At 43.0% G+C, this 27,695-nt stretch overlaps 1 protein-coding gene across 2 annotated transcripts in view; it reads right to left on the bottom strand.

Annotated features, from left to right (window-relative positions):
- Positions 1-8,715: 8,715 nt before the first annotated feature.
- Positions 8,716-27,695, bottom strand: part of FCHO2 (FCH and mu domain containing endocytic adaptor 2) — a 142,178-nt gene continuing 123,198 nt past the window's right edge. For both annotated transcript variants that reach the window (XM_062212237.1, XM_062212236.1), the window contains exons 20-26: positions 24,264-24,375; positions 20,482-20,637; positions 19,633-19,765; positions 15,069-15,268; positions 13,810-13,874; positions 11,463-11,627; positions 8,716-11,151 (exon numbers count right to left, since the gene is read on the bottom strand). In XM_062212237.1, coding sequence (XP_062068221.1) covers positions 11,129-11,151; positions 11,463-11,627; positions 13,810-13,874; positions 15,069-15,268; positions 19,633-19,765; positions 20,482-20,637; positions 24,264-24,375 — 854 coding nt within the window. In that variant the 3' untranslated portion in view covers positions 8,716-11,128. The remainder of the gene's footprint in view (positions 11,152-11,462; positions 11,628-13,809; positions 13,875-15,068; positions 15,269-19,632; positions 19,766-20,481; positions 20,638-24,263; positions 24,376-27,695) is intronic.

Below are 27,695 nucleotides of genomic sequence, written 5' to 3'. Positions count from 1 at the left end.
GCTGTGCAGCTGCGGGGGAAGCCGGCGGTTAAGCGAGGGGAGGGGACGCCTGCGTGGTCAGGGTTTCCCCGTGGCCCTGCCTGCCCATCTTCTGCTTCGTACTTTGTGTGCTCCCCGCGAGCTCTTGCCCGTTTTCGTTGTGCTCTTGTTTGTAGCGATGTGGCTTCACTAGAATCTCATTTCCTGAGTTTCCATTGGTCCCATTATTCACCTGCTCCTTAGCAGCTCATTTCCGGCCAGGGCACTCCCCGCCGCGCGCGCTGCCTCCGTGTTTCCCAGGCTACTGTCCCTCTGCTTTTGAGCGATTGCCACTGAGGCCTGTAAGACATCCTACGTCCTTCCTCGTCCTGGCAGGATGGGAGCACTTCAAGGGCAAAGTATGAAGAGTGACGTGGGGGCAAGCAAAGGCCCGCTGGCAGGCTGCGCGGTTCTGTGACCCTGGCTTTGCTGTGTAGGCTTCGCCTCTCCACCGAGCTCCCACAAAGGCTGCTTCTGGGCGTGTCCCTCGTGCCCTGGGGCAGGGGTGGCAGAAGCTGCGGCTGCCCGGGCACTCACGGGATTGCTTCTCAGCTGGGGACTTGCCCCAGGTCCCCCAGGCACCTGCCTCCTGTGGGGGGACCTCTCCCGGGAGAGGCTCTCCTGGCACCCATAGCCCTGTACCATGTGCTGAGATTTGAGTCACAAATGGCCTCCAGCCTTGTCAATCTGCATTTCTGTCTCTTATTTTTGTCACTGTTTGGCATTTTTTAAAAAAAGTTTATTTCCCTCTATTTGAAAGGGAGAGAGAGATCCCCATCTGTTGGTTCACTCTCTCAAATGCCTTTAATAACCAGGCTGAAGCCGGGAGGCAGGGACCAGGAGTTCTATTCGGGTCTCCCACATGGATGGCAGGGACCCAAGCACTTGGGCCAACATCTGCTGCCTTCCCAGGTGTATAGCAGGCTGTTGGATTGGAAAGAAAGCATCAGGACTTGAGCCAGCGCTCCAGTGTGGGATCCTGGCAGCCCAAGTGGCAGCGTACCCCTCTGTGCCCCAACATCGGCCTTGTTGGAAACATTTTTAATGGGACACCTATTTTTACTTGGATACATCCCCATGCATAGGCTCTGCATGTTGGTGATGGAGGGGAGGGAGAAAGGTAGAATTCCAGGTGCATCAGGAACCATGATGGACAAAGCCCAGCGCTCTGGAAGAGTGCTTTGGAATCCGTGATCAGACTAGGCTAGCCTAAAGGATTGGAGGCTATGAGAATTTTACCTGGAAAAGTCAAAAGGATGATACCTCAGAAATCCTTCCACGCCAGACGGTGGGGTTTTACTGGATTCCATAGCCAAAGAGATTGTGGACTTTAAAAAAAAAAAAAAGATTTATTTATTTACTTGAAAATAAGAGTTAGAGAGCAAGTGAGAGCTTCCATCTGCTGGTTCAATCCCCAGATGGCCACAACAGCCAGGGCTGGACCAGGCCAAAGCAAGGAGTCAGGAGCTTCTTCCAGGTCTCCCATGTGGGTGCAGGGGCCATCCTCCACTGCTTTCCCAGGCCATTAGCAGGGAGCTGGACTGAAAGTGGAGCAGCTGGGACATGAAGTGGCACCTATATGGTGGTGGCTTTACCCACTACACCACAGTACCGGCCCCAATTGTGGACACTTTGGGGGCAGGGAATTAGCAAGGCCATAGCTTGTAGGATAGGTTGAAGGCGCATCCAGCAGCAGAAAGAGCAGCGAGGAGGTTTTTGCTGACATTCAGAAGAGAGGAGAGGATTTAGTCTTAGCCCACTCCCTCCAATGTGCGCACGCACACCTATGTCTAATTCAAATAGACTTAAGCTGGTTTGCAGAATATATGCACTTCAACTGCGTAAAGCAGAGTAACAAATACTATCCTGCTGTTGCCCCTACGGAATCTTGAGTTCCTTGAAAGAATGGGTGTTGTGTCTTTACCCTCCCCTATCTGAGGAGGACGCCTATGAGGGTGGGAAAGAAGGCGCGAGCCCGGCGGTCAGCTCCCGCTCCTGCACAGCGCACAGGAAGCTGTGTATCCTGTTCCAAGCCATGTAGTGGCTGGGCGCCGGCTGCCACAGGAGTTGAGAGGTTGGTGGGGTGGGACTCCGGGAGACTGCACGTCTCTGCAGCCCAGGGAAACTGAGGGAAATGCCAGGGGCTGCCCCTGAAGGCCCCCAGGCTTGCGCTCCACTGACTTCTCTGCCCACGGAGTCTCTGGTGCTCACAGGCTGCGTTCACAGCTCGCTGTTGCCTCTGGGGTACCCAGCACCTCCGATCAGCTTCTGCTGGCTCAGCTAGGAGGCTTGGCCAGGTAGAAAATAAATGGTTGCAGCTAAGAACACCCTCTGCTGATAGGCTGGGTGCATCTCTCTCAAATGCCGCTATCCCAGTGGTGGAGAAATAGAAAAGTAATACCCGCTCATGGTTCCGATATTTCTGCCGAGCCAGTGGTGCAGTTTGGGAGTCCAACCAGGATTGAAATATGCAGAAAAGAACCTTGGAAATAGCTGCCCAGCTTCCCAGATCCTTAGCAAATCTGAATCCCTGTTCCAAACCCAAGCGCAAATGGTTTCTTTTTATCGCATCGTGGACTCTCAATTAACAGAAAGCTTTATCCCCATTCCCCTACACTCTTTGTAATCACACTCACTCCTGTCAACATGCAAGAACTGAAAAAGGTCACCGAGAAAAAGCTCGAGTCTAAAACACAAACTAAGATGAATTAATCGTAAGACACAGCCAGCCAGAGAGCACGTGTCGGAATCATTCTCCCTAATCTCTCGGTGGGTCCTCTGTCGGGTCACAGTGAGAATCGGTGGCTGGCCGTGCCTCTGCCAACCCGTGAGGCTGCTTCCTTCCCGACCTTAGGATAGGGAGGGTCACAGAGGGGCCTCTGTGTCACTTCAGCACCAAGATCGTATTTCGAATTAAACATACAAGGAAAGCCGCGGTACCCACATGTGCAAACTAGGAACAGTCCTTATGGCGCTGCCACTCTTCCCGGCCACAGCTGGCATGACCGAAGGCCAGTTCTGCCACGTTTCTTCTTCCAGCAGCCACTCTGCACAGTCAGCAACCTCCCATGTACAAGATGCTCTCCAATCACACCCAGTGACAGGGGCTGTGGAGGCCTCTGCTTCCAGACGACTGCCGCCAAGGTCACGTTTTAGAACCACAAGAGCAAGGCCAATAGCAGTGTTCATGTCACCGGAGCTCCTGGGCAAGGAAGTGGCATTTCTTGCAATGGGAAGCAATCACAGTGCATGGTGGGTTTCCAGCTGGAAATTAAGAGAGCATGGTAAAAACGCTACTTCACCATGCAGGCGTGCGGTACAGTTGGGCATATGTATTTCCAGTTAAAAATCTCTACAGGCACTGCTGTGATCCCTTCGCCCACAAAGCCTTGGTGCTTAAGGGGTAGGCGCTTATCTGTGGAAGTCAGTCCTGCCACCTGACCGCAGGCTGGCCCTTCAGCGGGGAGAACGGACATTCTCAAGGGCGTACTTTGGGAAGCTGACCTTGGGGGCTTGTAGATACAGCATATATACAGGTATATACAGCCAGTGTCTATGTATTTTCCCTTGACTGCTCTAAGCAATTCTAGTGACACAGAGGTTTTATGATTTTTCACATAAACCAACAGAAATTGACATTTCCAGGACTTCTACAGCAAAGTAGATAATACTTAGAAAACTTCTTAAAGCCATATAAAATACGTATGCTTTGGAATGTTTGATAGGCTACAGTATTCCTTATGGTTAATTACTGAACTTGAAAATATTTAAATATTCCCACACATTTCTTGCCCAAGATTTCAGGAAGTGATGTCTTATTTCCCTTTCTCAGTTTGCCCACAGCTCCTGGTTTGTAGTGGGGATGAGCCATCCTCTACATTTTGTGGTGTTTTTTTTGTTTTGTTTTGTTTTTTATTTTTTGACAGGCAGAGTTAGACAGTGAGAGAGAGAGAAACAGAAAGGTCTTCCTCCCGTTGGTTCACCCCCCAAAAGGCCACTATGGCCGGCACTGCACCAATCTGAAGCCAGGAGCCAGGTGCTTCCTACTGGTCTCCCATGCGGGTGCAGGGCCCAAGCACTTGGGCCATCCTCCACTGCCTTCCCGGGCCACAGCAGAGAGCTGGACTGGAAGAGGAGCAACTGGGACAGAATCCGGTGCCACGACCAGGACTAGAACCTGCTGTGCCGGCACCACAGGTGGAGGATTTGCTAAGTGAGCCATGGCGCCAGCCCATTTTGTGTTTTTCATACAATGACTTTTCTTTCTGGGGAAAAAAAAATCTGCACAAGCCCAGGAGTCAGGCTGTAATTGAGTTTAAGAGATCAAGCTGGGCTTCCATGTTTGGCTTCCAATTTCTGAAAAGACAGGGCTGGGAAAAGGTCACTTCCGGGCTCTTATTTTGCATGCGTGTGCAGTTGTGAGTTTTGAAATCTTCACCAACTTCCGCCTTAAGGAGTTGGCACTTGGAGGGAATTCTGCCTACCCCACCCTGGGGAACTGTGTGACGTCAAAGACTCCGGGCCACTAACTGTTGTGAGTGCCAAGGATGGAGAGCCAGCAGGATTCTGATTCTGAGAATGGTCAATCACCAAGAGGCTTAAACCCACCTAACCTCAGCAGCAGCCAGCTTGGGCACTCTGGCCCAGTGTCAATGGAAAACTCGCTTCCATAAGCCATGCAGCTTAGTATGAAGATGCTTTCAAAATATGCCTTTCAGGGCCGTCACCTGCAGTGCCGGTGTACCATATGGGTGCTGGTTCGAGACCCAGCTGCTCCACTCCCAACCCAGCTCTCTGCTGTGGCCTGGGAAAGCAGTAGAAGATGGCCCAAGTCCTTGGGCCACTGCACCAGTGTGGAGACCGGGAAGAAGCTCCTGGCTTTGGATCAGTGCAGCTCCAGCCGTTGTGGCCAACTGGGGAGTGAACCAGCAGATGGAAGACCTCTCTGCCTGTGCCTCTCTGTAACTCTGCCTTTTAAATAAATTCTATCTTTATATGTATATACATACATATGTATGTATGTATCCCTCTGTAACTAGAAAAATTAAAAAAAAACATAAAAAATACACCTTTCACACTCATGAGAAATCTGAAATTCACTCAATAAATGTTCTAACCAGTACCAAATAACCTCTTCTTAATTATGGGCTTGGGGCACTCCCTCTGAGTCTTCATGGTACAAGTTAGTCACTGTTCACTGAGGTGCAGTTTCAAGCTTCCTAACTTTAGAAGGCTTTTAGTTCTGCCCAAAGCTGCCCCCTGTCCCTACTCTCATACTTAAGTGAATAATCTGGGCAAAATGTAGTCCCAGAAAAGAAGAATTCTCATGTATTCATTTAGGCAAAATAAATCATGGAATTCCACTTACACACACACACTCACACAGGCAAACAGGCATCTATTTCTATGCATTGACAAATGAAACAGCAGTTCTACTGGTAGGACCAAATGAAAGGCTAAGACAATGATCCAAGTAGGGAAGCTCTGACGTGATGACGTCTTTGTACACTGTGTGTCAACACGCATTGTTTTTTTTACTGTAAATGAATCATGTACCCATTATTTTAAAAATGAAATTTAGACACCACCATTTTGGAGAAAATTAAAGTCCCACCACTCAGAACAGTTTGCTGTGTAGTTTTGCCCTTCTACTATACACCTTAAAAAACATTCTCTTTGACCGTGTGACAGTGGCAATACCTGAGACTGTGGACCTTCACGCTCACTTCTAATAGCTACGCAGTACTTCAGCAGACGGAGCTATCAGCCCTTCTCAACTTGGCCACACCCACAACGGTACATGAGACAGCTCTGTACATGGCTCTTCCCTCACTTACCTCACTGTCTTAGTACAACATCCCCCAAGTTATCTACTGTTAGCTTACATGACACATAAACTAAAACTAAATAAATAAGACTGTAACTCGGATTGTTCTCTGGAAAGGTGGTTTATTATTCCTAATGATGCTACCTTCAAGTTCATCCTACTCATCGCTGTTTGTGCTGTTAAAAGACAGACTAAAAAGTTGGCTGGGCTGGGTGCAATGGCTGGGTTGGCATCATGCCTGCACCAGACTCTGGGGTAGCTGATGGCTGGCTCACCCTCAGCCATTCCTAGCCCCTTCTCCTTTACTCAGCTTCCTTTTTTTATTTTTTTATTTTTTATTTTTGACAGGCAGAGTGGACAGTGAGAGAGAGAGAGACAGAGAGAAAGGTCTTCCTTTGCCATTGGTTCACCCTCCAATGGCCGCCGCGCTGCGGCCGGCGCACTGCGCTGATCCGAAGGCAGGAGCCAGGTGCTTCTCCTGGTCTCCCATGGGGTGCAGGACCCAAGCACTTGGGCCATCCTCCACTGCACTCCCGGGCCACAGCAGAGAGCTGGCCTGGAAGAGGGGCAACCGGACAGAATCCAGCGCCCTGACTGGGACTAGAACCCAGTGTGCTGGTGCCGCAAGGCGGAGGATTAGCCTAGTGAGCCGCGGCACCGGCCTCAGCTTCCTTCTAAAGGTCACTTGTTTTCTTGGCCCTCCTCTTACCTAATTCTGGCCAACAGGACATAAGCAGAAATATGCTGGAAGGTTCTGGAAAAGCTTTTGCTCTCCAGACAAAAAAGCCAGACACAGTGGAACCACCCCTTCTCGCAGTGGCACAAGCCTGGAGCTCGGCACCTATAATGGAAAGACCAAGGCCTCCTTGTTTTGGCCAGTGCTGGCCACGGAGAACTGCGGACCTGAGACATGAAAAGATCTGCCTCTGTTGGCTTAAAGCATTCTTAGTTTTCTGTTATTCAAAATGAAAACATTTCTGACCGACTAAACCACTATATACCAAAGATAAGCAATGGCTTTTGAGTTATTACAAGCAATCATTAGAGGAGTAGGAAAAAAAAAAAAACAGATACATTTTTAAATAGGGACATAATACCTACATACAGAACACAGGGGAAAAAAACCTGCACACAGGAAGAAGGTATAGGCTGAAATAACAGCATGACAAGGCGGCACAGTATGTGACAGAGGCCACTGTGTCTAAAATCTTGTTTCCTTTTCCTCCTGGGCACACAAACTCCATTTCCCATCTTTGCTTGCAGTTGGGTGGAGTTGCAAGGTTAAGTCCTGGCTCATGGAAGTTGGCAAAAGTGATGATGCAAATTCTGGCCTTGGCCCACAAACACTCCCATGTAATCTGCTCTTTCCCCATCTGCTGGTAACTGGAGATTCTGAGCAGCAGCACAAGGCGGAAGGGGCCTGTGTCCCCTGAGGTACTGCATGGAGATTTCCTCCTCAAGCCCACTTCGGACTGTGAAGTGAGCAACACAGCATTGTGTGAAGGCAGCCAGCACCATTTAGTGCAACAGAGGGGAGGTGGGGGAAGAGAGACCGTGTTGAAGGAGAAAACCCAGTGGGCAACTGGTGCGTGGTACTGTCGAGGCTAGCCAGACACCTGGTCCCAACCACACAACAAAACGCTTCATTTCATGTGTGTGTGTGAGAGACACAGATTTGGCAAAATTTTTAATACTCACAATGAATGCTTCTTTTTCTCATTTCTTCATTTGCTCCTTTCTAAATCTACAGTTTTTTGTGAGGCTTTATGTTCCCGATTACCTGCTTGGAACATTTTATATATATTAAAGTTTTTGTCACCGATGGTTTTTTGTTCTGTTTTATTTATTTGAAAGGCAGAGTGACAGAGAGAGGCAGAGAAAAAAAGATCTTCCATCTGTTGGCTCACTCCCCAAATAGCTATAAAAGTCAGGGCTGGATCAGGCCAAAGCCAGGAGCCAGGAACTCCACTGGGGTCCTCTATGTGGGCGCAGGGGCCCAAGCACTTGGGCCATCTTCCACTGCTTTCCCAGGCGCATTAGCAGGGAACTGCATCAGAAGTGGAGCAGCTGGGACTTGAACTGGTGCTCTGACAATGGGAGCCAGCGTTGCAGGTGGTGGGTTAACCCCATGTGCCACAACACCAGCCCAGCCAACAGCTTTTTAAATTTACTTTTTCTTTGAAAGACAGAGGGAGCATGAGGCTGAAAGACAGAAGGAGAGAGTGAGAGGCATGTTCCATCTGTTGGTTTATTCCATAAATGCCAGGGTTGGGCCAGGCTGAAGCTGGAAGCCCAGACCTCTATTTAGGTTTCCCACGTGGGTGTCAGGGACCCAGATATTCAAGCCGTCATCTGCTCTTCCCACAGTGCACAATAGTGGGAAGCTGGAATAAGAAGTGGAGGAGGTGGGACTTAAACCTGGCACTCAAATATGGGATGCCGGCATCCCAAGCAGCAACATAAGCATTGCAGAAATGCGTGCCCTAGGAACATGACTTTTAAACTGGGGAAGACTGTGTTCCTGAGCATCTCATCAGGAGGAAAGTCTTTACTAAAACTTAACATCATTGTAGATATATTTAGAAATATATTAGAACTAAAACTTAATTAAATAATTTTTATATTTTTAGTAACCCTCTACATGAAGTTTTTTAAAGATTTTATTTCAGAAGTTTTAAATTTACCAAAAAGAAAAAAAAAAGACAAGACAATTGTGAGGGAAATAACACAAAGCGTTCCATACAGTCAATGAAAACTAAACGCTGACTCACTGCTCTGACAGTGGTACACAGTTCAAAACCAGCTCCTGGCCAGTCTGCACTGTGCTAACACCCAGGACCTAACAACAGGAGGACAAACACAGCGACGGATAAATTATATATTACATGTTTATTAAGGGTACACTTTTATGTAAAATTTACATTTATGAAAAAAATCAAAAATATTTACAAAATTTTGGAAGATATGTGCATTGTTCTAATTACAACCCAAAGTAGTAAATAACAATTCTTAAAAACTCACATTGTTAGAGTTCTGTTTACAAAGTCTTGGTTAAAGAGGCAGCTACAAAGTTTATCACTACACAGAAGCAAGAACCAGCTTGCTCTACACATTTCCCACTGAAAATCTCCTGGTCTTTTTTACACTATTAGTGGATTTTTAAGTGGAAAAAAAATCAATATAAATTCATATGGCTTCAAACTTGTACTCAATACAAATCTGTGTGTATGAACACTAGGTATGAAGACTTGTGGCAACTGACAAAGTGCAGAAGTTTAACCATTTCACTAATTTGTGCATTTTTAGGTAATACTTGATTTAAAATAAACATGGTAAATAGTGTCTGAACTCCAATAATAAAACAGTAACTGCCCAACAAAAGCAGTTTGATTGCAAAGTAGATTTACAGTTAAAATTCCAGTAAGGGACTGTAATTGGCAATTAAAAGAACAAATATTAAGAGTTAGAAAATCTAATTCTGCTCACTATTTAGTAAACATTAACATTTTAGCAAATTGTCTTATGTGTTGCTTTAGTCAAATCTAAATTTAGCATTGGGCTAGCATTGAATATATAAAAAAGCACACACCGTGTTATATATTGCTAACAAGTATAGTTCCTGCTGTATTTAGTATAGCAAGACGTTACATAAATGTCTAGTAACAGAGGTCTTCTGTAAGGCTTAACAGAATAATTAGTGGTTTTATATAAATTATCATAACACAATTTGTTATGTAAAATAAAAGACACTGGTATTTATCATTATAAATAAAATTCCCATTTGTAAATCATGGAATTTTGTCTAAAATATTTCCTTTCTTCAACTAATCAGGATTTGCTATAAAGCTAGATTTCTTACTAGTATTAGTTGTTTAACAAATGCTTAACCCAATCCATTACTCATTACCCTATTTTCACCAGGCGAGAATTAAATAATAAAAACATGTGATTGGTAATTTTTTCAATAGTTGGAATGAAAACAAATGGCAGTACTTCCACCTCTGCTGCCAAAATTAACCTTTTAAAAACATATTCTCCACAAAATGCTACAAAATTCATGTTCACAATACAATCAGTAAATAAGAGGAATTTTCAGTGATAAACAAAGTCAAGGGATTGCTGGACTGAGAGTTAAAATACCAGTTACCAATTCACCATTACAGTTTTCCGCACTTCCTCTCTTTTGAAAAACACATACTTCTGATGAGGTTAATGCCGAATGCTGAAGAGCGGAAGGTACTCTGTCTCCTGTAAACACACTCCATCAGGCTGACTTCTCTCTCCAGTGACCAGAGTGTCACTACAAAGAGAGCCAGGGCTCTTAAAGTATAAGGTGTCCTTTAGTTACTCTGAATTCCCTTCCCACCTGCAGGCCAAAGGTATTGACCAAAATTGCAAAGATCTTATAAAAATGCTTGACCACGCTAAGATTCTGAATAGAAGATCCAGACTTGTGAGGGAAACTGAGGCACATTAATCAACACAAACTGGATAGGCACGTTCCTGGCTGCTGTTGTTTTAAAAGGCACACATTATGCAATCCATATAAAAATAAATTAAATCTACAACATTAATTCATCAAAACAATCACAACTTCTATAAAGTTAATTAACTGCAGAAGTAAATTTCTCTGCTGTCTTTTGCAAGCTTATTTTAAAACACATTGCACTTAAGAAGTTTTAAAAATCATATAAAACACCATTTACAACACTTTATTAATATGTTTATGAGAATCAAATTATAGTTTTTTTGCATACAACTCTTCTGGTCTGATTACCTTATGGCACATAACTCAATTTGATTGAGTGTTCTGGGTTAACATTACCTAAAACTTAGAATTTTTATTCTGTTCATAGCTATTCAATACCAAACTTGGAAAAACTTCAAGCTCTCTGACTCTAAAAATTTTATGGAAAGCTAAGTTATTTTGTGCTTGCTCTCCTGAAATTTTTGGCCTGACACTACACTATAACTCCCCTTTTCAATAGAGACTCTGAAGATAATTTACAACTTCAGCCTATGAAAACTTCGTTTTTACTGAAACTCTGAATGCAGGTGCTTCCTGAATATTGCAGCTGAACAGTTATAAGCGTAGAAAATCACTTCAGTGCTATTTCTTTCAATGACTCACTTTGAAAGTGCGATTTAATGTCTGTAATCAGCTCTCAAATGTGTCCACGTTTGAAAGACATCATACAAGTTAGAATAGTGTTTAGAAAGAACAGATAATGCAGAATGGCAGGTGTGTGCTGCTCCCGTGAGTCCACGATTTTCCCAGGTCCATCAACAATCGGCCAGATACCGTCCTGAAAAACATCAAGCACCCTTTGTAATGACAATTTCAAATGCATCAAAGGAGGACTTTTCTCATTGTCATTACAGATACAGAACCCTAGTTCCCATCTGCTGTTTATAATACATTAGAATCAGATCACAGGTGTTCGGCTAAACTAATCATGGGTTCTCTCTCGGGTGTGTCTCGACCTGGCACCTTGTATCAAGGATCAAAGGAAAAATATCCATGCCTTTAAGTTGTAAACTTTTTGATAATTTGCTAATGATTGCAAGAATATATGTGTTTTCCATGAACATGAAAGTTTGAAATCTCCCAACTTACCAGTGGCAAACCGCTTCTTAACTAAGGAAAGCCTATAGCCAGTGCCTACAAGTTCAATATCTACTCCAGAGAGGGTACTTCCTTCACTGAGAAATTGTACTGCAAGTGTTGTGGGTTTACTGGGACCATCTGAAAGATCAAATTTTGCTCTGAGCGACCCAGAACCTACAAAGGAAAGAATATAGAACTTACACAGGGTACAAAATGTTTCACACCAAATAAAATCAAATGAGCACATGAGCTGAACTCTAGTGGTCTTGTGATACATTCATGAGATGCACAAATTACTGTCCTACTTCCAAATCGGACTGTACTCAATGAATCTGAATTTTCCTTAAGTAAATCATCTTCATCCATGGTTCTCTTTGACTTAATATTAACCTTCAGAGAGGCTCACTAGTGAGACTCCTAATACACATATTGAAGTGGATCCAAAGAGAAGGTGGTGATAACTTGGGGAAGCCGGAGGGAAACTCTAGGAGGAACAAGGCAGTATCAGGTAAAGAAGAAAGGACCACCCAGTACCAGATCATGGGGGTGGGAGAGGCGGCTAGGGCCGAGAAGAGTTACATCAAAATTACTATTTCCACTCACTTTTCTTTTAACATCTTGCCAAACAGATTATTTCTGAGGTACTTTCTTTCTGATAGAATAAATTATTCAACACACCTCAATCTACCAGCCCAGCAGACATAGTAAAGTGATCATCACAACGAACAAATGCCGCAAAAGAGCTCTCAGGAGCTACAGACACATAGGCATGTGTCTCTGCTTGAAGTTATAAATGATGGGGATGATAATGATGGAAGAAATAACCACAGGCTCAGAGCCAGGAGACCTTAGGGAGTGGGATGCATTTAAAGGAAATGCATTTACACCAGAAGAGTTGGAAAACTGGATGCAAGTGGAAGACTGGAGTGATAGCAAGGACCCAGCCACAGTAAGAAATGTATGACATAATCATGGGGAGTCACCAAAGATAAAGAAGGCAAGAATATTTCAGATTAGTGTCTTACAAGGAGAAGGAGGTGCAAGATGCGAAGTAGAGAAGCCAATTGCAAGTGAATAAAAACAGTTTAGGACTCCAGGTGAGAGGAAAGGGGGATCTGCACTTGGGCTAATGAAAATAAGTGAATGCATTTGAAAGATAATTAGGAGCTAGACATGAGGAGAGGGGAGGTGGGGTCCCAGGTTATAGTTAGGGCAAGTGGACAGAACTTGCTAGTGGCTTCGGACCAAGATGTCAAACACTGGCCCACTCTAAACGACTGTGCCTCCTGCAGCAGGTCAGTAACGGAGATGCACTGTTGCCTGGTTTTTAACTACTGTCCAAGCCCTCCCTAAACTTTTACATCCTTTAAAAATTACTTTTATTCATTTGAGAGACAAAGTGACAGAGAATGACAGAAAGAAAGAGAAAGACACACAGCGATATCTTCTATCCACTGGTCACTCCCCAAATGCCTGCAAGAGTCAAGGCTGGGCTGAAGCCAGAAGCCCAGGACCCCACCCAGGTTTCCCACATGGGCGGCAGGGACCCAAGTACTTGAGGCATCACCTACTGCCTCACAGGGTGCTCATTAGCAAGGGGCTGGACTGGAAGCAGAACAGCCAGGACTCGAATCAAGCTCTGATAGGGGCTGGGGCATCCTGAGCAGAGGCTTACCCGCTGCACCACAGCAATTCTGTTCTGTGAATGTTCCACCAGGCCAAGAGAGGCCACCTTAGAAATCCTTAAACTTCACTTCCTGTCCCTCTTCTGGGTATAAAACCAGCAACAGAGAACAGATTTCTGTTTTACGGCATTTTGAATATTTTTTTAAAGCTTTGACTAACAACATTAGTACCACATTTATAAGATTTTCTACTTCCTCACAGGGACACTCTGATACCTGAATAGCAAAAGGAAGCTATTAAAATAATCTGCTTGGGTCTTTTTTTTAAGAGAACAAATTCCTTTCCTGGTAAGTATTTGTTAGCTGGGGGAAAATACATCCTTTCTTCCTTGCTAACTGGTTATAAAGTCCTCAATGCAAGTAGAATTTCTGCCTTACTTCCAGTTTATTACTTCCAAGAATTTCAGTTTGACTCTCCCAAAGCCATACAGCTAGGGCAGCCATTGAAAACAGAAAACCTTGGAGAGAACGCATACTCAATCTACAGGGGAAAAACTGTTCTGAATCTCAGCTGGCCCATCCTTATTTAAGGCATTAACTTCCATCTAGTGGTCAGTTCTGGAACTGAAAGACATGAAATTCCAGGAGGAAACTACATAACCCCAGCCTTTAAAAAAAAAAATTCATTTTCAGTGACATCCTACTACAGATAAAAAAGCATGCTTACTTACCTCCATTTTCTGATTTTTCTGAAATGCCTGACAATTTCCATAAGGCCTTCATTTGCTCAGCATTCCTGTAAAAGAAGAAGTATCTCCAGCTCAAGTATCTAGGCACAGTGCTTTATACACAAATAGGCACTCAGTAAATAAATGCATTTTAAATATTTTTCAGTACAACAATGATAATGCTGTTTTCTCATTTCTACTGGTCAGGGAAACGAAAAGGGTTGACTACCTTCAAGGAAAACACATTTGGGACTGGCGCTGTGGCGAAGCTACCACCTGCGGTGCCGGCATCCCATGTGGGCACCCGTTCGAGTCCCAGCTGCTCTACTTCCGATCCAGCTTTCTGGTATGGCCTGGGAAAGCAGTGGAAGATGGCCCAAATCCTTGGGTCCCTGCACCTTCTTGGGAGACCCGAAAGAAGCTCCACATCCCTGGCTTCGGATCAGCCCAGCTCTGGCCATTATGGCCATTTGGGGAGTGAACCAGTGGATGGAAGACTGACTCATTCACTCACTCTCTCTCTCTCTCTCTGCCTCTGCATCTCTGTAACTCTGCCTTTCAAATAAAATAAATAAATCTTTTTTAAAAAAACATTTATTGAACAGTGAAGCAAATGTAAGGATTGGTTAGAGTCTTTATTAATATTAACAGAGGAGACAAGAGAGGTAATTAAGAGAATAACTTATTATTTAAAACAAAATTTTATTTATTAGAGACAGAGAGAATCTTTCTCAAATGGCCATAACAGCCAGGGCTGGGCCAGGCCAAAAGCCTGGAGCCAGAAACTCAAGCTGGGTCTCCCATGTGGGTACCAGGGACCCTAGAACTGAGGCCATCACCTCACTGCCTCCCAGGACATGAACTGGCAGGAGGCTAGATTCAGATGTGGAGCCAGGACTCAAACCCAGGCACGCCGATATTAACTGCAGGTATCCTAAGCAGTTTCTTCACAACTACACCACTCATGAGCCCTTAGCCTTGGTAAATAATTATTACCCTCATTTTTAAAGCAAATAAAAATGAAGTTTAGAAAAGTTAGCAATTTGTCTAAAGTTAGCATGGAACCATTCAAATAGTACTCACAGAAAAACTATTTTGTTTACTTTGGACTGAGGCTACTGTGGCTTGACTTAATAAAATGAAAGTCATGGCATGGTTTGTATTGGAAAATGCACTACAGCTTTTAAACTTTCCAAGACCAACTTTGGTTCTCAAGAATACAACAGCAAATCAGCAAGAATTCAAAAATACAATTAATTTACCATACTGCTGGGGGAAGGGACTGCATATTTGTGACTCCTCCATCTACTGGAACCACCACCTGTATGCTGGACAGCACACTGGGTGCAGCCATAGCCTCAGGATTGTACTTATAGTCCACTCTGAGATCCGTGGTGCTAGCACTACATTTCCAGTAGGTCGCAAGATTCAAAGGAGTAGATTGAATGCCATTTGATGACACCTTTAAAAAGAGGAAAACAAATAAACAACTGGTCTGAAAAGTAAACAAGTTATGTTAATAACACGGATATGTGAATGTAAGAATTTAGAGAGTCAAAGCTATCTAAGGAGACTACTATCTGTTGCTAAGCAGAGTAAAGAGATTCCACCTTAAATGTTTACCTTTAATCATGTGACCCACAGTAAATGGTACAATTCCTTCCAATTCTTCAAGTTCTTGCTCAAATGGCTCCTTTTCAAGAACACTCCCCCCATAACCCTGCTTAAATTTACACTGAGAACTGCATTTTCCATCTTCACTCTTTTTTTAAAAAAAATTATTTTTTTGAAAGGCAGAGTTACAGAGAGGCACAGGCAAAGGCAGAGAAAGTTCTCCCATCTGCTGGTTCACTCCCCAATTGGCTGCAACAGCTGGAGCTGTGCCAATCCGAAGCCAAGAGTCTGGAGCTTCTTCTGGGTCTCCCATGTAGGTGCAGGGGCCCAAGGACTTGGACCATCTTCCACTGCTTTCCCAGGCCACAGCAGAGAGCTGGATAGGAAGTGGAGCTGCTGGGACTCAAACCGGTGCCCATATGAGATGCTGGCACCACAGGCAGTGGCTTTACCTGCTACAACACACCACCAGCCCCATGTTCAATCTTTCAATCTTCCTTCCCTGACCCTATACTTTTTCTTTTCTCCATACCACTTATTTTCTAACACACACACTATTATGTTTACTGTCTCACTATTCTCTTCCCAGCACTACCAAGTTTCTTGAATGAAGGAATAACTGAATAGTTGTAATTAACTTTAAGTCAACTGCAGTGGCAGCACCTTTTTACTCTTTAAGTATTTTCTAGAAATAGGAGTGATTTTAATACAACTGCCCTATTAAAAAAAATCCAAACACTGGGGCCAGCGCTGTGGAATGTAGGTTAAGCCTCCGCCTGCGGCGTTGGCATTCCATATGGACGCTGGTTTGAGTCCCGGCTGTGTCTCTTCTGATCCAGCTCCCTGCTACGGCCTGGGAAAGCAGTGGAAAATGGCCCAAGTGCTTGGGCCCTTGCACCCACGTTGGAGACCAGGAAGAAGCTCCTGGCTCCTGGCTTCGGATCAGCTCACTTCCAGCCATTGTGGCCATTTGGGGGTAAACCAATGGATGGAAGACCTTTCTTTCTGTCATTCCCTCTGTCTGAAACTCTACCTCTCAAATAAATAAATCTTAAGAAAAAAAATTCAAATACCACAAAAGACTACAAAATAAGAAATTCATCTCTTGGCATTCTTACTCCCTACTGTTACCTTCCGTACTGGCTCTTTAGGCAAACGTAAACATGAGTCCATCTCATGGTTATAATAACCCATTTAATCAATCTTCCTCTGCTCACATGTGCTTAAGGTTCCAAAAACTGCTACAAGGAATATCCTCTGTGCCTTATCTTTGTACATTCCTCTAACTTCTAAATAATTTATGAAAGTAGAATTACTGAACTGAAAGGTACATCTATTCAAAAACCTTAACACAACTGCCATCCCAGAGGTTCCATTAATTTGCGCTCCTGTTAACAAGTGGTCACACTCCTCCTAATACTGGACAGAGCAGTCTTTCTTTCTTTTATGGGGATCAGATGGGGTCACACTGACATCTCATTGTCTTACCATTATACCGACATGGAGCATCTCTCACCAAGTTACCTATTGAGTTGCTCATGGAACCTTTGATCTATCTTAAGTGCTGCAAATATTTTTTCCTTAGATTAAAAATACTGACAAAATTAACCAAATCTTTTATACATACATATTTATTTTTGGATCAAATATATTTCTCCTTACATCTTCTGAGTTTTGTATTAAATCTAGAAAGATCTTCTATACTTCAAAATTAACATCTGATAAATATATGGCAAGTATATACAGAGAGATCATATATATCCACTTATGACTTATTTTAGTCCCTTTATAGTTTCATTTATTATTAATATTTTGATGCATGTGGATTTTATTTTGGTTAAAGTATAAGTTAGAGATTCAGCTTATTGTCCCCCAAAGGTCTAGCTTGCTACTCCAATACCATTTATTAAAAAATTCATTACTTCTGTATTTCCTTAAAATGCTACCTTGTCATATAAACAATTTTTTATTTATTCTTATATCTATTTTTGGATACTCTAATTTGTTCTATTTATTTGGTCATCTATTGCTGTGTCAGTTCCAAACTATTTTAAATACTGTGGTCTTAGGTTTTCCCATTACAGCTAAAACATTACTCCACTTCAGTATTTAAAAGTTTTTTCCTCCCTAAGATTCATTTATTTATTTGAAAGGCAGAGTTTCAAAGAAAGAGGAAGACAGAACGAGAGCGAGATCGAGCGCTTCTATCTGCTGGTTCACCCTCCAAATGGCCCCAGTGGCCAGGCTGGATCAGGCCAAAGCCAAGAGCTTCATTCAGGTTTCCCACATTGGTAGCAGGGGCACAAGCACTTAGGCTATCTTCTGCTGCATTTCCAGGCACATTAGCAGAGAGCCAGATTGGAAGTGGAGCAGCTGGGACATGACTGGCACCAATAAAGGATGTCAGTGTCACTGGCAGTGGTTTTCCCCGGTTTGCCACAGCGCTGGCCCCTAAAACATTTCTTGAGCCATCCCCCAACACAGCTAGAGTTGGAGGCGCTGCCCCTCCGTCTGTAGTCATCCTGCTGGTGCCTGACCCACACCCTATGATTTGTTCCAAGCTGGCAGTCTTACATCCTGGATAAACCCTATCAGTATTAAAAGGGGGGAGGGGGCGGGGGCAAGGCTACTGAGGGAAATGATCTGTCCTTGCAGTCAGCATCTGCCTGGCTCTGACACTGTGCTGTATTCAGCATGATGGAGATCCAAGTGAAGATCACACAGGCTCTATTCTTTTTTTTTTTTAAAGATTTGTTTATTTGAGGGCAGGATTGGTAGAGAGAGGGAGACAGCATCCATCTGCTGGTTTACTCCCCAGATGGCTGCAACAGCAGGAGGTGGGCTAATCTATGAAGCCAGGAGCCAGAAGCTTCTTCCGGGTCTCCCATGTGGGTGCAAAGACCCAAGTACTTGGGCAGTCTTCCACTGTCATGAGCGGGGAGCCTGATCAGAAGTGGAGCAGCTGGGATTTGAACTGGCGTCCGTATGGGATGCCAGAGCTGCCGGCAGCACCAACCCAATTCTTTTTTAAAATTGTATGTCAATCTACATTATGTCAGAACGAAAACAGTTAAGACTTAGTAATCGGCCAGCGCCATGGCTCACTAGGCTAATCCTCTGCCTGCGGCGCTGGCTCCCCAAGTTCTAGTCCCAGTTGGGGCACCAGTTCTGTCCCGGTTGCTCCTCTTCCTGTCCAGCTCTCTGCTGTGGCCCAGGAAGGCAGTGGAGGATGGCCCAAGTGCTTGGGCCCTGTACCCGCATGGGAGACCAGGAAGAGGCACCTGGCTCCTGGCTTCGGATCAGTGCAGCATGGGTTGTAGCGGCCATTTGGGGGGTGAACCAACAGAAGGAAGACCTTTCTCTCTCTTTCTCACTAACTCTGCCTGTTTAAAAAAAAAAAAAAAAAAAAAGACTTAGTAACTTAGTAAAAAAAAAAAAAACACCCCAAAACCAAAAAATATCTCCTTAATTTTCCAAGCTTAATTCTCCCAGAGAACTTGGAAATGACTGTCAACTCTCCAAACACAGAGACGTACTTCTGCTGTGTTTCTGATCAGGATTACATTAAATTTATACATTAATTTGGAAACAGATGAACTTTTTACAACACGAATCTTTCTTGAAATGAGTAAAATTTACGTAACTGTATTAAACAGAGACTTATGTTTCTTCCTGCTTTTTCATCTTGAATCTTTTTTTTCACTATTATTTGTGCTTGTTTTGAAAGTTAATTTTTAAACTGACCACCGTAGTGAATCAGTTTTTCAACTGAATCTGTTAATTTTCCAGGAATATATTACCAGTAACTAATAATAATTTTGGTTCCTCTTTTCCAGAGGAAAAGTTTATTTTCTTCTCTAACTGCTGGCTAAAATATCTAGAAAAACACTGTCTGTCAATAGGAATGATGGGTGTCTTTGCCACTTCTGGCCTTACCTGCTTCGAGTGTTTCAACATTAAGACTGCTGCTGCTGGTCTTTCCAACTTCAGGACAAACTCAAGTGTCTGTGTTTACTCAGTTATCACAGCCATCAATAAATGGGGAACTTTAAGCAAGGAAAATCTCCACTGGTTGACTAACAGATTAACACTGCCACATCTTTGCATTCCTGGAATGAATCTCATTTGACTGTAACATACGCAGTGAGTGGTATGTTGGCTTCCATCTGTTAATGTTTCCTTTGAGGACTGTTACAATGACGTGACACTCACCTGATACTTCAACACATCCACATTGTAATAAGCAGCAGCTGGATTTTGCTCCGACAGCTTCTTGAGGTAGAGAGTAACAGCCTGCATGTTCATCCAAAAATCTTTTGCATTGGAATCACATTGTGACGGATCACTACACATATAAGAAACATTGTGTTATTTTTTCCATGCATCTTTATTCTTTGCCTCTATGTGATAATTTTGTGACCTAGGAAAGATGTGCAGAAATGAACTAAAATGTGGGATGAGGGAAAAATGACGATTAGGAGATAAAGAACGGAACACAGAAGAAGCTTGCCTCAAAGATGAGAACATGGAGAGATAGAAAAGGTTAAAAAAAAAACCCAACCACCGTCAGACCACCAAACACAAAATGAAAGGCCAGCAAAAGCTACTTAATAGTAATAAATAATTTTGGTATTTTCTTCAAATGGAATATTACTGTTCCAAACAAGAAGGAAACATTTCTTAAAAAGAAACATCAGGGCCGGCACTGTGGCACAGCGGGAAAAGCCACTGCCTGCAGTGCCGGCATCCCATATGGGCACCAGTTCAAGTCCTGGCTACTCCACTTCCGATGCAGTTCTCTGATATGGTCTGGGAAAGCAGTAGAAGATGGCGCAAGTTCTTAGGCCCCTGCACCCAAGTGGGAGACCCAAAGGAAGTTCCTGACACAGCTCTAGCTGTTGCGGCCCTCTGTAGAATGAACCAGTAGATGGAAGACACCTCCTTTCCTCCCTCCCTCCCTCCCTCTCTCTCTCCCTCTGCCTCTCTGTAACTCTGCCTTTCAAATAAAAATAAATAAATCTTAAAAAAACATCAAAATCTTCAAAACAAAAATATACAGACCTGAACACAAGCTGTGCATTTGGAAGAATTTGCTCAAGTCTGCTGATGTTTTTTACCCTGAAGCACAGCACAGCTGGAGATGGATTACCAGTGAAGACTTTAATGATGCCACTTGGAAATGATACTGTCACATCACCAGTGATCTTCACAATACACCTGAAATTCGGGATTTGAGAAAGTGCTCAAGTAAGATGCTTTAGTCTCCATTTTCTGGCTTATAATGGGGTGTATGTGTATGTCCTTTTTCATAATTATGGATGAGTTATTTCTTCAGTTTAATTATAAACAATGATTCTACATGAAAGGGCACACTCATCCAACATCGTCTGTTCTGGGAACTAACCTCCAAACACAGATGTAAGCACATGAATACTGTTCCTCTACTTTCTGTGGTTAACTCTCCTCTAGCTAACTTCCCTGGTAACACTATTCAACTACAAATAGCTGTAGCTATTTTCCCTCTCAAAGCCCACAAAGCCCAGGGCTGATGGTGGTGGTAGATACCCCTTGGCTCCTCCCTCCCTCCCTTCCTTCCTCCTCTGAAATTCACGCATCAGATGACATTATTCACTACTCACACTCCTTTTCACTTCCTGAAAGTCGTAGCTCACTGACAGTATGTGTCTGTGCCACTACCCCCGTCACAATTTTTGGTGATTTCAACATCCCTGGAGATGGCCACTTAGTTCCTCAGCCCATTACAGCCACTGAGCTCGTCTTTCAGCCCACCTCAGCCACCACAGCTCCTCTAGTCTCCCCGCTCATCAGCTCACACATCCTATTGTTTTCACTCATTCTGTTGCATCTCCCACAGTTCTCCAAACCCATCAACATCTCTATAATCCACATGACTACCATTTTTTCATAATCGTCACTCACTCCTTCACATCCTCACTTCCACCTATCACTGACTCCCTGGTCCATCAATTCATCCTTCATGAACCCTCCCTTGGGCTTCTTTTACCGTTTGCTTGGCCATACAGAATCTGGGCTACATCCAGCTCCCTACTCCCATCTAAACAGCTGAGTTTGACTAGAGAGAAACAGAAGCACAGCCACAACTCTCCAATGGCCCCCCGAGGTAACCTGGTAATCCTATCACACACTAGTCTACTCATTCTTCTGTCCTTTTCATATCCTTTCTTTTCTCCCCTAACTTGCAGTAGTCTCTCTGCCTACTCTCTGCTGATGGTTTTACTTTTAATTTTACTGAACAAGTAAAATCAGAAAAGAACAGTCTCACTACTCAACTCCAAATCAACCTAATATCCATATCTTCTGCATTCCCTCCTATGTGAATACATGGCTAGTTTGCACCGAAGGCCAATCTCACCAATTCAGCCCTGGAGCTCATTCCCTTTTATATTCTGAAGGGCAATCACTCATGCAACTGTATACAATTTTCCACCATGCTTAATTTTTCCCACAAATACTTCATCTTCCCATCAGCACATAGACATGCTAAAATATGTATCTTTTAAAAAACACAAACATATGGGCCGGCACTGTGGCATAGTGAGCTAAGCCTCCGTCTGTGGCACTGGAATCCCATATGAGTGCTGGCTTGAGTCCTAGCTGCCCCTCTTCTGATCCAGATCTCTGCTACAGCCTGAGAAAGCTGTGGAGGATGGCCCAATTCCTTGGGCCCCTGCACCCATGCGGGAGACCCGGAAGAAGCTCCTGGCTCCTGGTTTTGGATCGGCCCAGATCCAGCTATTTCGGCCACATGGAGAATCAACCAGTGAATAGAAGACCTTTGTCTCTCCTTCTCTCTCTCAAATAAATAAATAAAATCTTTAAAAAAAAAGAAAGAAAGAAAAAATCCTCTTGATTCTACCATCTCACTCCTGTTACCATTCCATTTCTCTGCTTCCACTTAGAACAAAACATCCAGAAAGAGCTGTTTACATGTGCTCTTTCCAAACATAGCTGTCCAGCTTTGCATTACCTGCTGTTCCTGAATTTCCTCCAAGTAGCCTTTCACCCTTCCCATGCTGCTAAAATTGTCCTTGTGAAGGTCACCAATGACCTCCAGATTGCCAATGGCCACCTTTTCTTGAGCCGATGTCAGTATCAGATAAGCTTCGGTGCTTCCTTCATAAAATGATTTATTCACCTACCTAGTTTCTGGACACTACTCTATTTGCTCTCTCTTCACCTCTTGGCTATTTTCTGTCTCAAACTCCTTACTGGATCATTCTTCTCTTCCTGTTTTCTGCACACTAGGGGGACCAGGACTTATTCTCAGCTGTCTTTTCAATCTATTCGTTAAGGTCCCTGGCTTAAAAGTATCATATAGAATGACTACCATATATTTTATCTCTAACCTACATTGAGCCCCTGAACTCCAGAATCATGTACCCAATTATCAATGCAACACCTCTACAAACTCAGAATTCTACTCACTTGGCAAATCTTGGCAACTTTTCTAAAGAGTAATACACTGCATAAGGATATTTAGGCCACCAAAGTACTACATATACAGTGGTGGTCCTGTAAGATGACATTGCGTAAAGATGTTGTAGCTGTCCTAGTTTGTGTAAGTACAATCTATGATGTGCACACAAAGACAAAGTCAGCTAACAATGGATCTCCCGGAATATATCGGCATCATTAAGCAATGCATGGCTGTATACTTAGCATCTCATGACTACTCACCACTCCTTCTGCTTTACCCTTACACGAGCCATGCTCATCTCTCAGCTGGACTTCTGTAGTTAAACCCTCTAACTCTCTCCATCCACTCTGGTTCCCTCTGGTTTATTCCCTCTAGAACAGCTGGAGTACTCCTTTAAACCCTAAGTAACCTCATCACTCCTCTCTCAAAGCCTCTACTAACTCCCCACCACACTCAAGAGAAATGCAATATCTCATCAGGGCGTACAATGCACAGACTCATTTCTGACTACTCTTGCCCTTGTTTATTTCAATGCCATTGTTCAGTTTGCTGTCTGAATACACCAAGCGTGCTTTTACCTCAGTCCCTTATACTAGCAGGCTCTCGCTTCCTGGAATATTCTTCCCTAGGATATGGATATGTATGCGGCTTGCTTATCCTTTCAAGTATCTGCTTAAATTAACCTCAACTAGCAGCCTTGTGTTGTCTTTCTCTATCGTCTTACCCTGGCTTATTTTTATATCAATACCCATATTCATAGGTATCTATAGTTTGCTCTCAGTACCATGTCAGCTCAGGAGAGAACTGTTTTATTTACTAAAGTGTCCTCAGCACATAAATGGAGTACTATACATGGTGAGTGCTCAAACAGTTCATGAATGAATGTAAGATGAATGAACAATATGTAGCAGAAGCAGAGGCAGTCATTCACCCAGACATTGTTTCATTAAAGAAAGCAGCCTAAACCGATTCTGCAAGAGTCTTGTATTAAACAGGCACTCTGACTCTTCCTTGGAAATGTCCCACTTTCACCAAAGATAGACTTGAGGCCAAGATGCAGAGTTCCACCCCTATCCAGGTCAGATGCCATCTATTCCACAGAAATATCAAGCAACCCATGTGTCCTAACAGTCATAAAGCTTGGTCAAGAATGCAAATAAAGTGGAGGAAAAGCCGTCACTACTAAACACAGCAATTTTTTATTTTATAGACTATCCTCACATGACTATATTAGATAGCAAAGAGTAATAAGAGAAAATCCTAACCTACACATAATCAAAACATAACTTAAAATTTACCACCAACCCCCCCACCTCCCTCCCTTCCTCCCACACACACACACAAATGTGTGTATTTTAAAAATGTGTGTATTTTAAAAACTTACTTGGTAGGATCTGCTCCTTTAAAGTAGGCATTAACAGATTCTGTAAGGGCGACTGCCACAGGTAAGGTGTCCTGACTTCCGAGGCTGACAGGGCTGGGACCCCGTGACACTCCTAAAATACATACAATTCGTCTGTTAAATCCTTCAGAAGGGTATATGTTAAATACCAAGACAGACTCACAATGTTAGGTTGTCACAAATGACCCCATTACGATTTCAGTAATGTCCAAGTACAAATCTGGAGGTTAAGAAATAAACAAAACAAACAAATTAGAACATAATACAAAGAACAAAAAAGAATTAGGAAGACTTTTCTTTTAAATGGAAAGACACAGAATCGTTAAGAAATATCTGAAGGAAAAAGCCCTTCACTTGAGGATCTAAAATCACTAAAATATGGCTACACATTGCCTTCAAATACCAAATTCTTCAGGTTCTATCAGTCACATGCTTCAGGGTTCTACATAAGATGCTTGTATTTATTTCTACCTAAGTGATGATGCTCCAGACTCTACTCATTATTACTATTCTCTTGAACCCCCTCTTATTCTGACACTTATGTATATTCCCACATTACAGTGCCTCAATAAATACAACTAGTGAGGTTACTTTTTTAAGAAATACCTAATATAAAAATTCACTGAGAGGAGACATATTTAGAGGCAAATCATATGAAGATCAGTGGTTTTATTTAAAGCATAATAAAATATAAATAAATTTAACCTCAGCATGTATTCAGGTTTTTGTTTTTTAGCCTAAACAAAGTATCCCCTCAAAATAGTGCAGGGGTTTTTTCTTCACAAATGCACTTCTCCTGTGTGTGCCTCACCACTTAAAAAAATGTGAAAATGGAATATTTCATTTAATGTACACGATACAAGTTGTGAAAATAAGTTACAAGTTTGTTATAATTATTCATTAAAGACTACCTAAATCAACATTTATCTCTGAAATTTGAATGTATGCTCTTCTCATATAAATGTTACACAATGTTAACAGTGATCAGATATTTTTATTTTGGATGTGATATCCAATAGTGAAAGTCTGAGTTACCTTTGAGATACTGGAGTATGAATTCCAAAACAAATCAGTGCTAGCTTTCTCTGCTTCACAACTAAACCTGAGGCCCTACAAATACGGAGAAAATATATTTTGCTAGGAAGACAGGATGGTGTTCTAAATTTTACAGAAATTTTCAGTTAGAAGGTTCTTCATAGTTAGAAAAATGGGTTGGTGATCAAAACTACATAGAGAAAAGATCTGCTGTTGCTATACACCATTAGGAAAAGTAAAAACCCCAGAATTAGACAACATTTAGATTTCACATGAAAGGAAGAACTCAGTGTTAGTAAAATGGCACAGTCTTATCTATGGTGCCATCTACACCCAGGACACAATCCTAGGCTCTAACCCCATGACGTACCCCCACCCCCTGCCACTGCTGGAAGCCAGGTGACCCCATGGCCCAACCACCGGTGTCAGCTCCATCCCCATCCTAATGGGATTCGCTGCTCCTACTTCCCTGCCCACCACCAAGCAAAGTTTTAAGAGGACCTGAACACATGGCTCTCTCTTTCCATCTCCTGATCTCCCCCCTCCCCACTTTCTCTCCATCTCTCTGTCTCTGTCTCTCTTACACTCTCCTCCCTCTTTGCCTTCTTCACCCCTTCCCTCCAGTCTGTCAGGTTTCCCCCAATAAACCCTTTCCCTTACTCTGGTGTTTGGTGTGTTTTGTGGTGGCCGTACACTCAGTAACATAAAATTTTATGCACAAAATCACAACAGCTACTATTTCCCACTAATATGTGCCAGGCACTTTGCTAAGGAGACATGAAGATCCTGGAACCTTTTTTTTATCATAAGTACTAGTTTTGTAAAGCAATAGCATGCTTCCTGGGTGAGGGATGAACGATGAAAGGACATGCAGATGAGGCTGGGGAAGTGTTCATGACCCAGATTGAGGCACGGAAAATCTTTAATTTCATCCTTTTGGCATGAAACACCACCACCATTATTTAAAAGATTTATTTATTAGTAGTATTTTACTGTTTTATTTGTTTGCTTAGTAAAATCATTCTGAACACAGAGTAAGATCCTGGATACAGTAGAAAAATGACTGCTGGCAAGGACTCAAATGAATCAGGTGAGAGTGATCAGGTCAAAGGGAAAGGTCATATTAGAAGTACTAGCGTTGGAACGCATGTGAGAAAATGTGAAGTGAAAAAATAAGACTCAGTATAAATTCACCGATTGCAACTGTATGTGCACTAGAAATTTCACTATCTAAATTAATTCAAGCCACTCCTCATCTAATGTTTGGTTCTAAACTCCAGGGTCACTGGAAAGCCAGGAAAGCACATTCTCAGAGAAAGGTGAAGGCTATAATAAATAATCTTTTCCCCAATTTTTTATTGTGGCAAAATATACACAACACACACACTACCATCTTAACCTTGTGTCCAGTTCAGAGAAATGAAATACATTTGTATTACTGTGCAACCATCACCCATTCATCCCTATGACTGTTCACATCTTGTAAAATTCTAACTATGCAGACATCAAACAGTAATTCTTCAAAGCCCCCATCCCCCAGTCCTAGCAACCACTCCCACTCTACTTTCTGTTGCTAGGAGTTTGACTACTCTCCATACCTCTACAAGGGGAATTATACAGTATTTGACCTAGTATAATGTCAAGGTTTATCCAAGCTGTAGCATACTCTAGAATTTTATTCAGGGCCAGCGCTGTGGCATATAGTACGTTAAGCCTCCGCCTGCGGCGCTGGCATCCCACATGGGCACTGGCCCGAACGCTGTCTGCTTCATTTCTAATCCAGCTCAATGCTAATAGACTGGGAAAGCAGTAGAAGGCAGCTCAAATGCTTGGGCACCTGCACCACATGGGAGACCCGGAAAAAGCTCCTGGCTCCTGGGTTTGGATTGGCCCAGCTCCTGCTGTTGCGGACATTTGAGGAGTGAGCCAGTGGATGGAAGACATCATTCTCTCTCCCTCTCTCTAATTCCGCCTTTCAAATAAATAAATAATTTTTTTTAAAAAAAGCATTTTCTTCCTTAAGACTCAAAAATATTCTATTGTATGTATATAGTCACTTACAGCTGAATCATGAGAATGGGTTTTGGAAGATGCATCATTAGACAATTTTGTCACTGAGCAAATATCAGAGATGTGTAGTTATATAAACCTAGATGGTACAGCCTACTACACACCTAGGCTATATGGCATATATAGTACATGCAAGAGATGCAGTAAACACGAGGTGCATAAAGCTGAATAGTAAAAAAATATTGAAGCTGCAGTATTCTATTGTCAAGTCTTATTTACTGTACATAATTCTATATGCTATACTTTTATAAAACTGGCAGTATAGTAAGTCTGTTTACATCAGCATTATCACAAACACATGAGTAAGGT

Source organism: Lepus europaeus, chromosome 15, assembly GCF_033115175.1.
Source record: "Lepus europaeus isolate LE1 chromosome 15, mLepTim1.pri, whole genome shotgun sequence".
Taxonomy (NCBI): Eukaryota; Metazoa; Chordata; class Mammalia; order Lagomorpha; family Leporidae; genus Lepus; species Lepus europaeus.
This window is presented reverse-complemented; position numbering and strand designations above follow the sequence as displayed.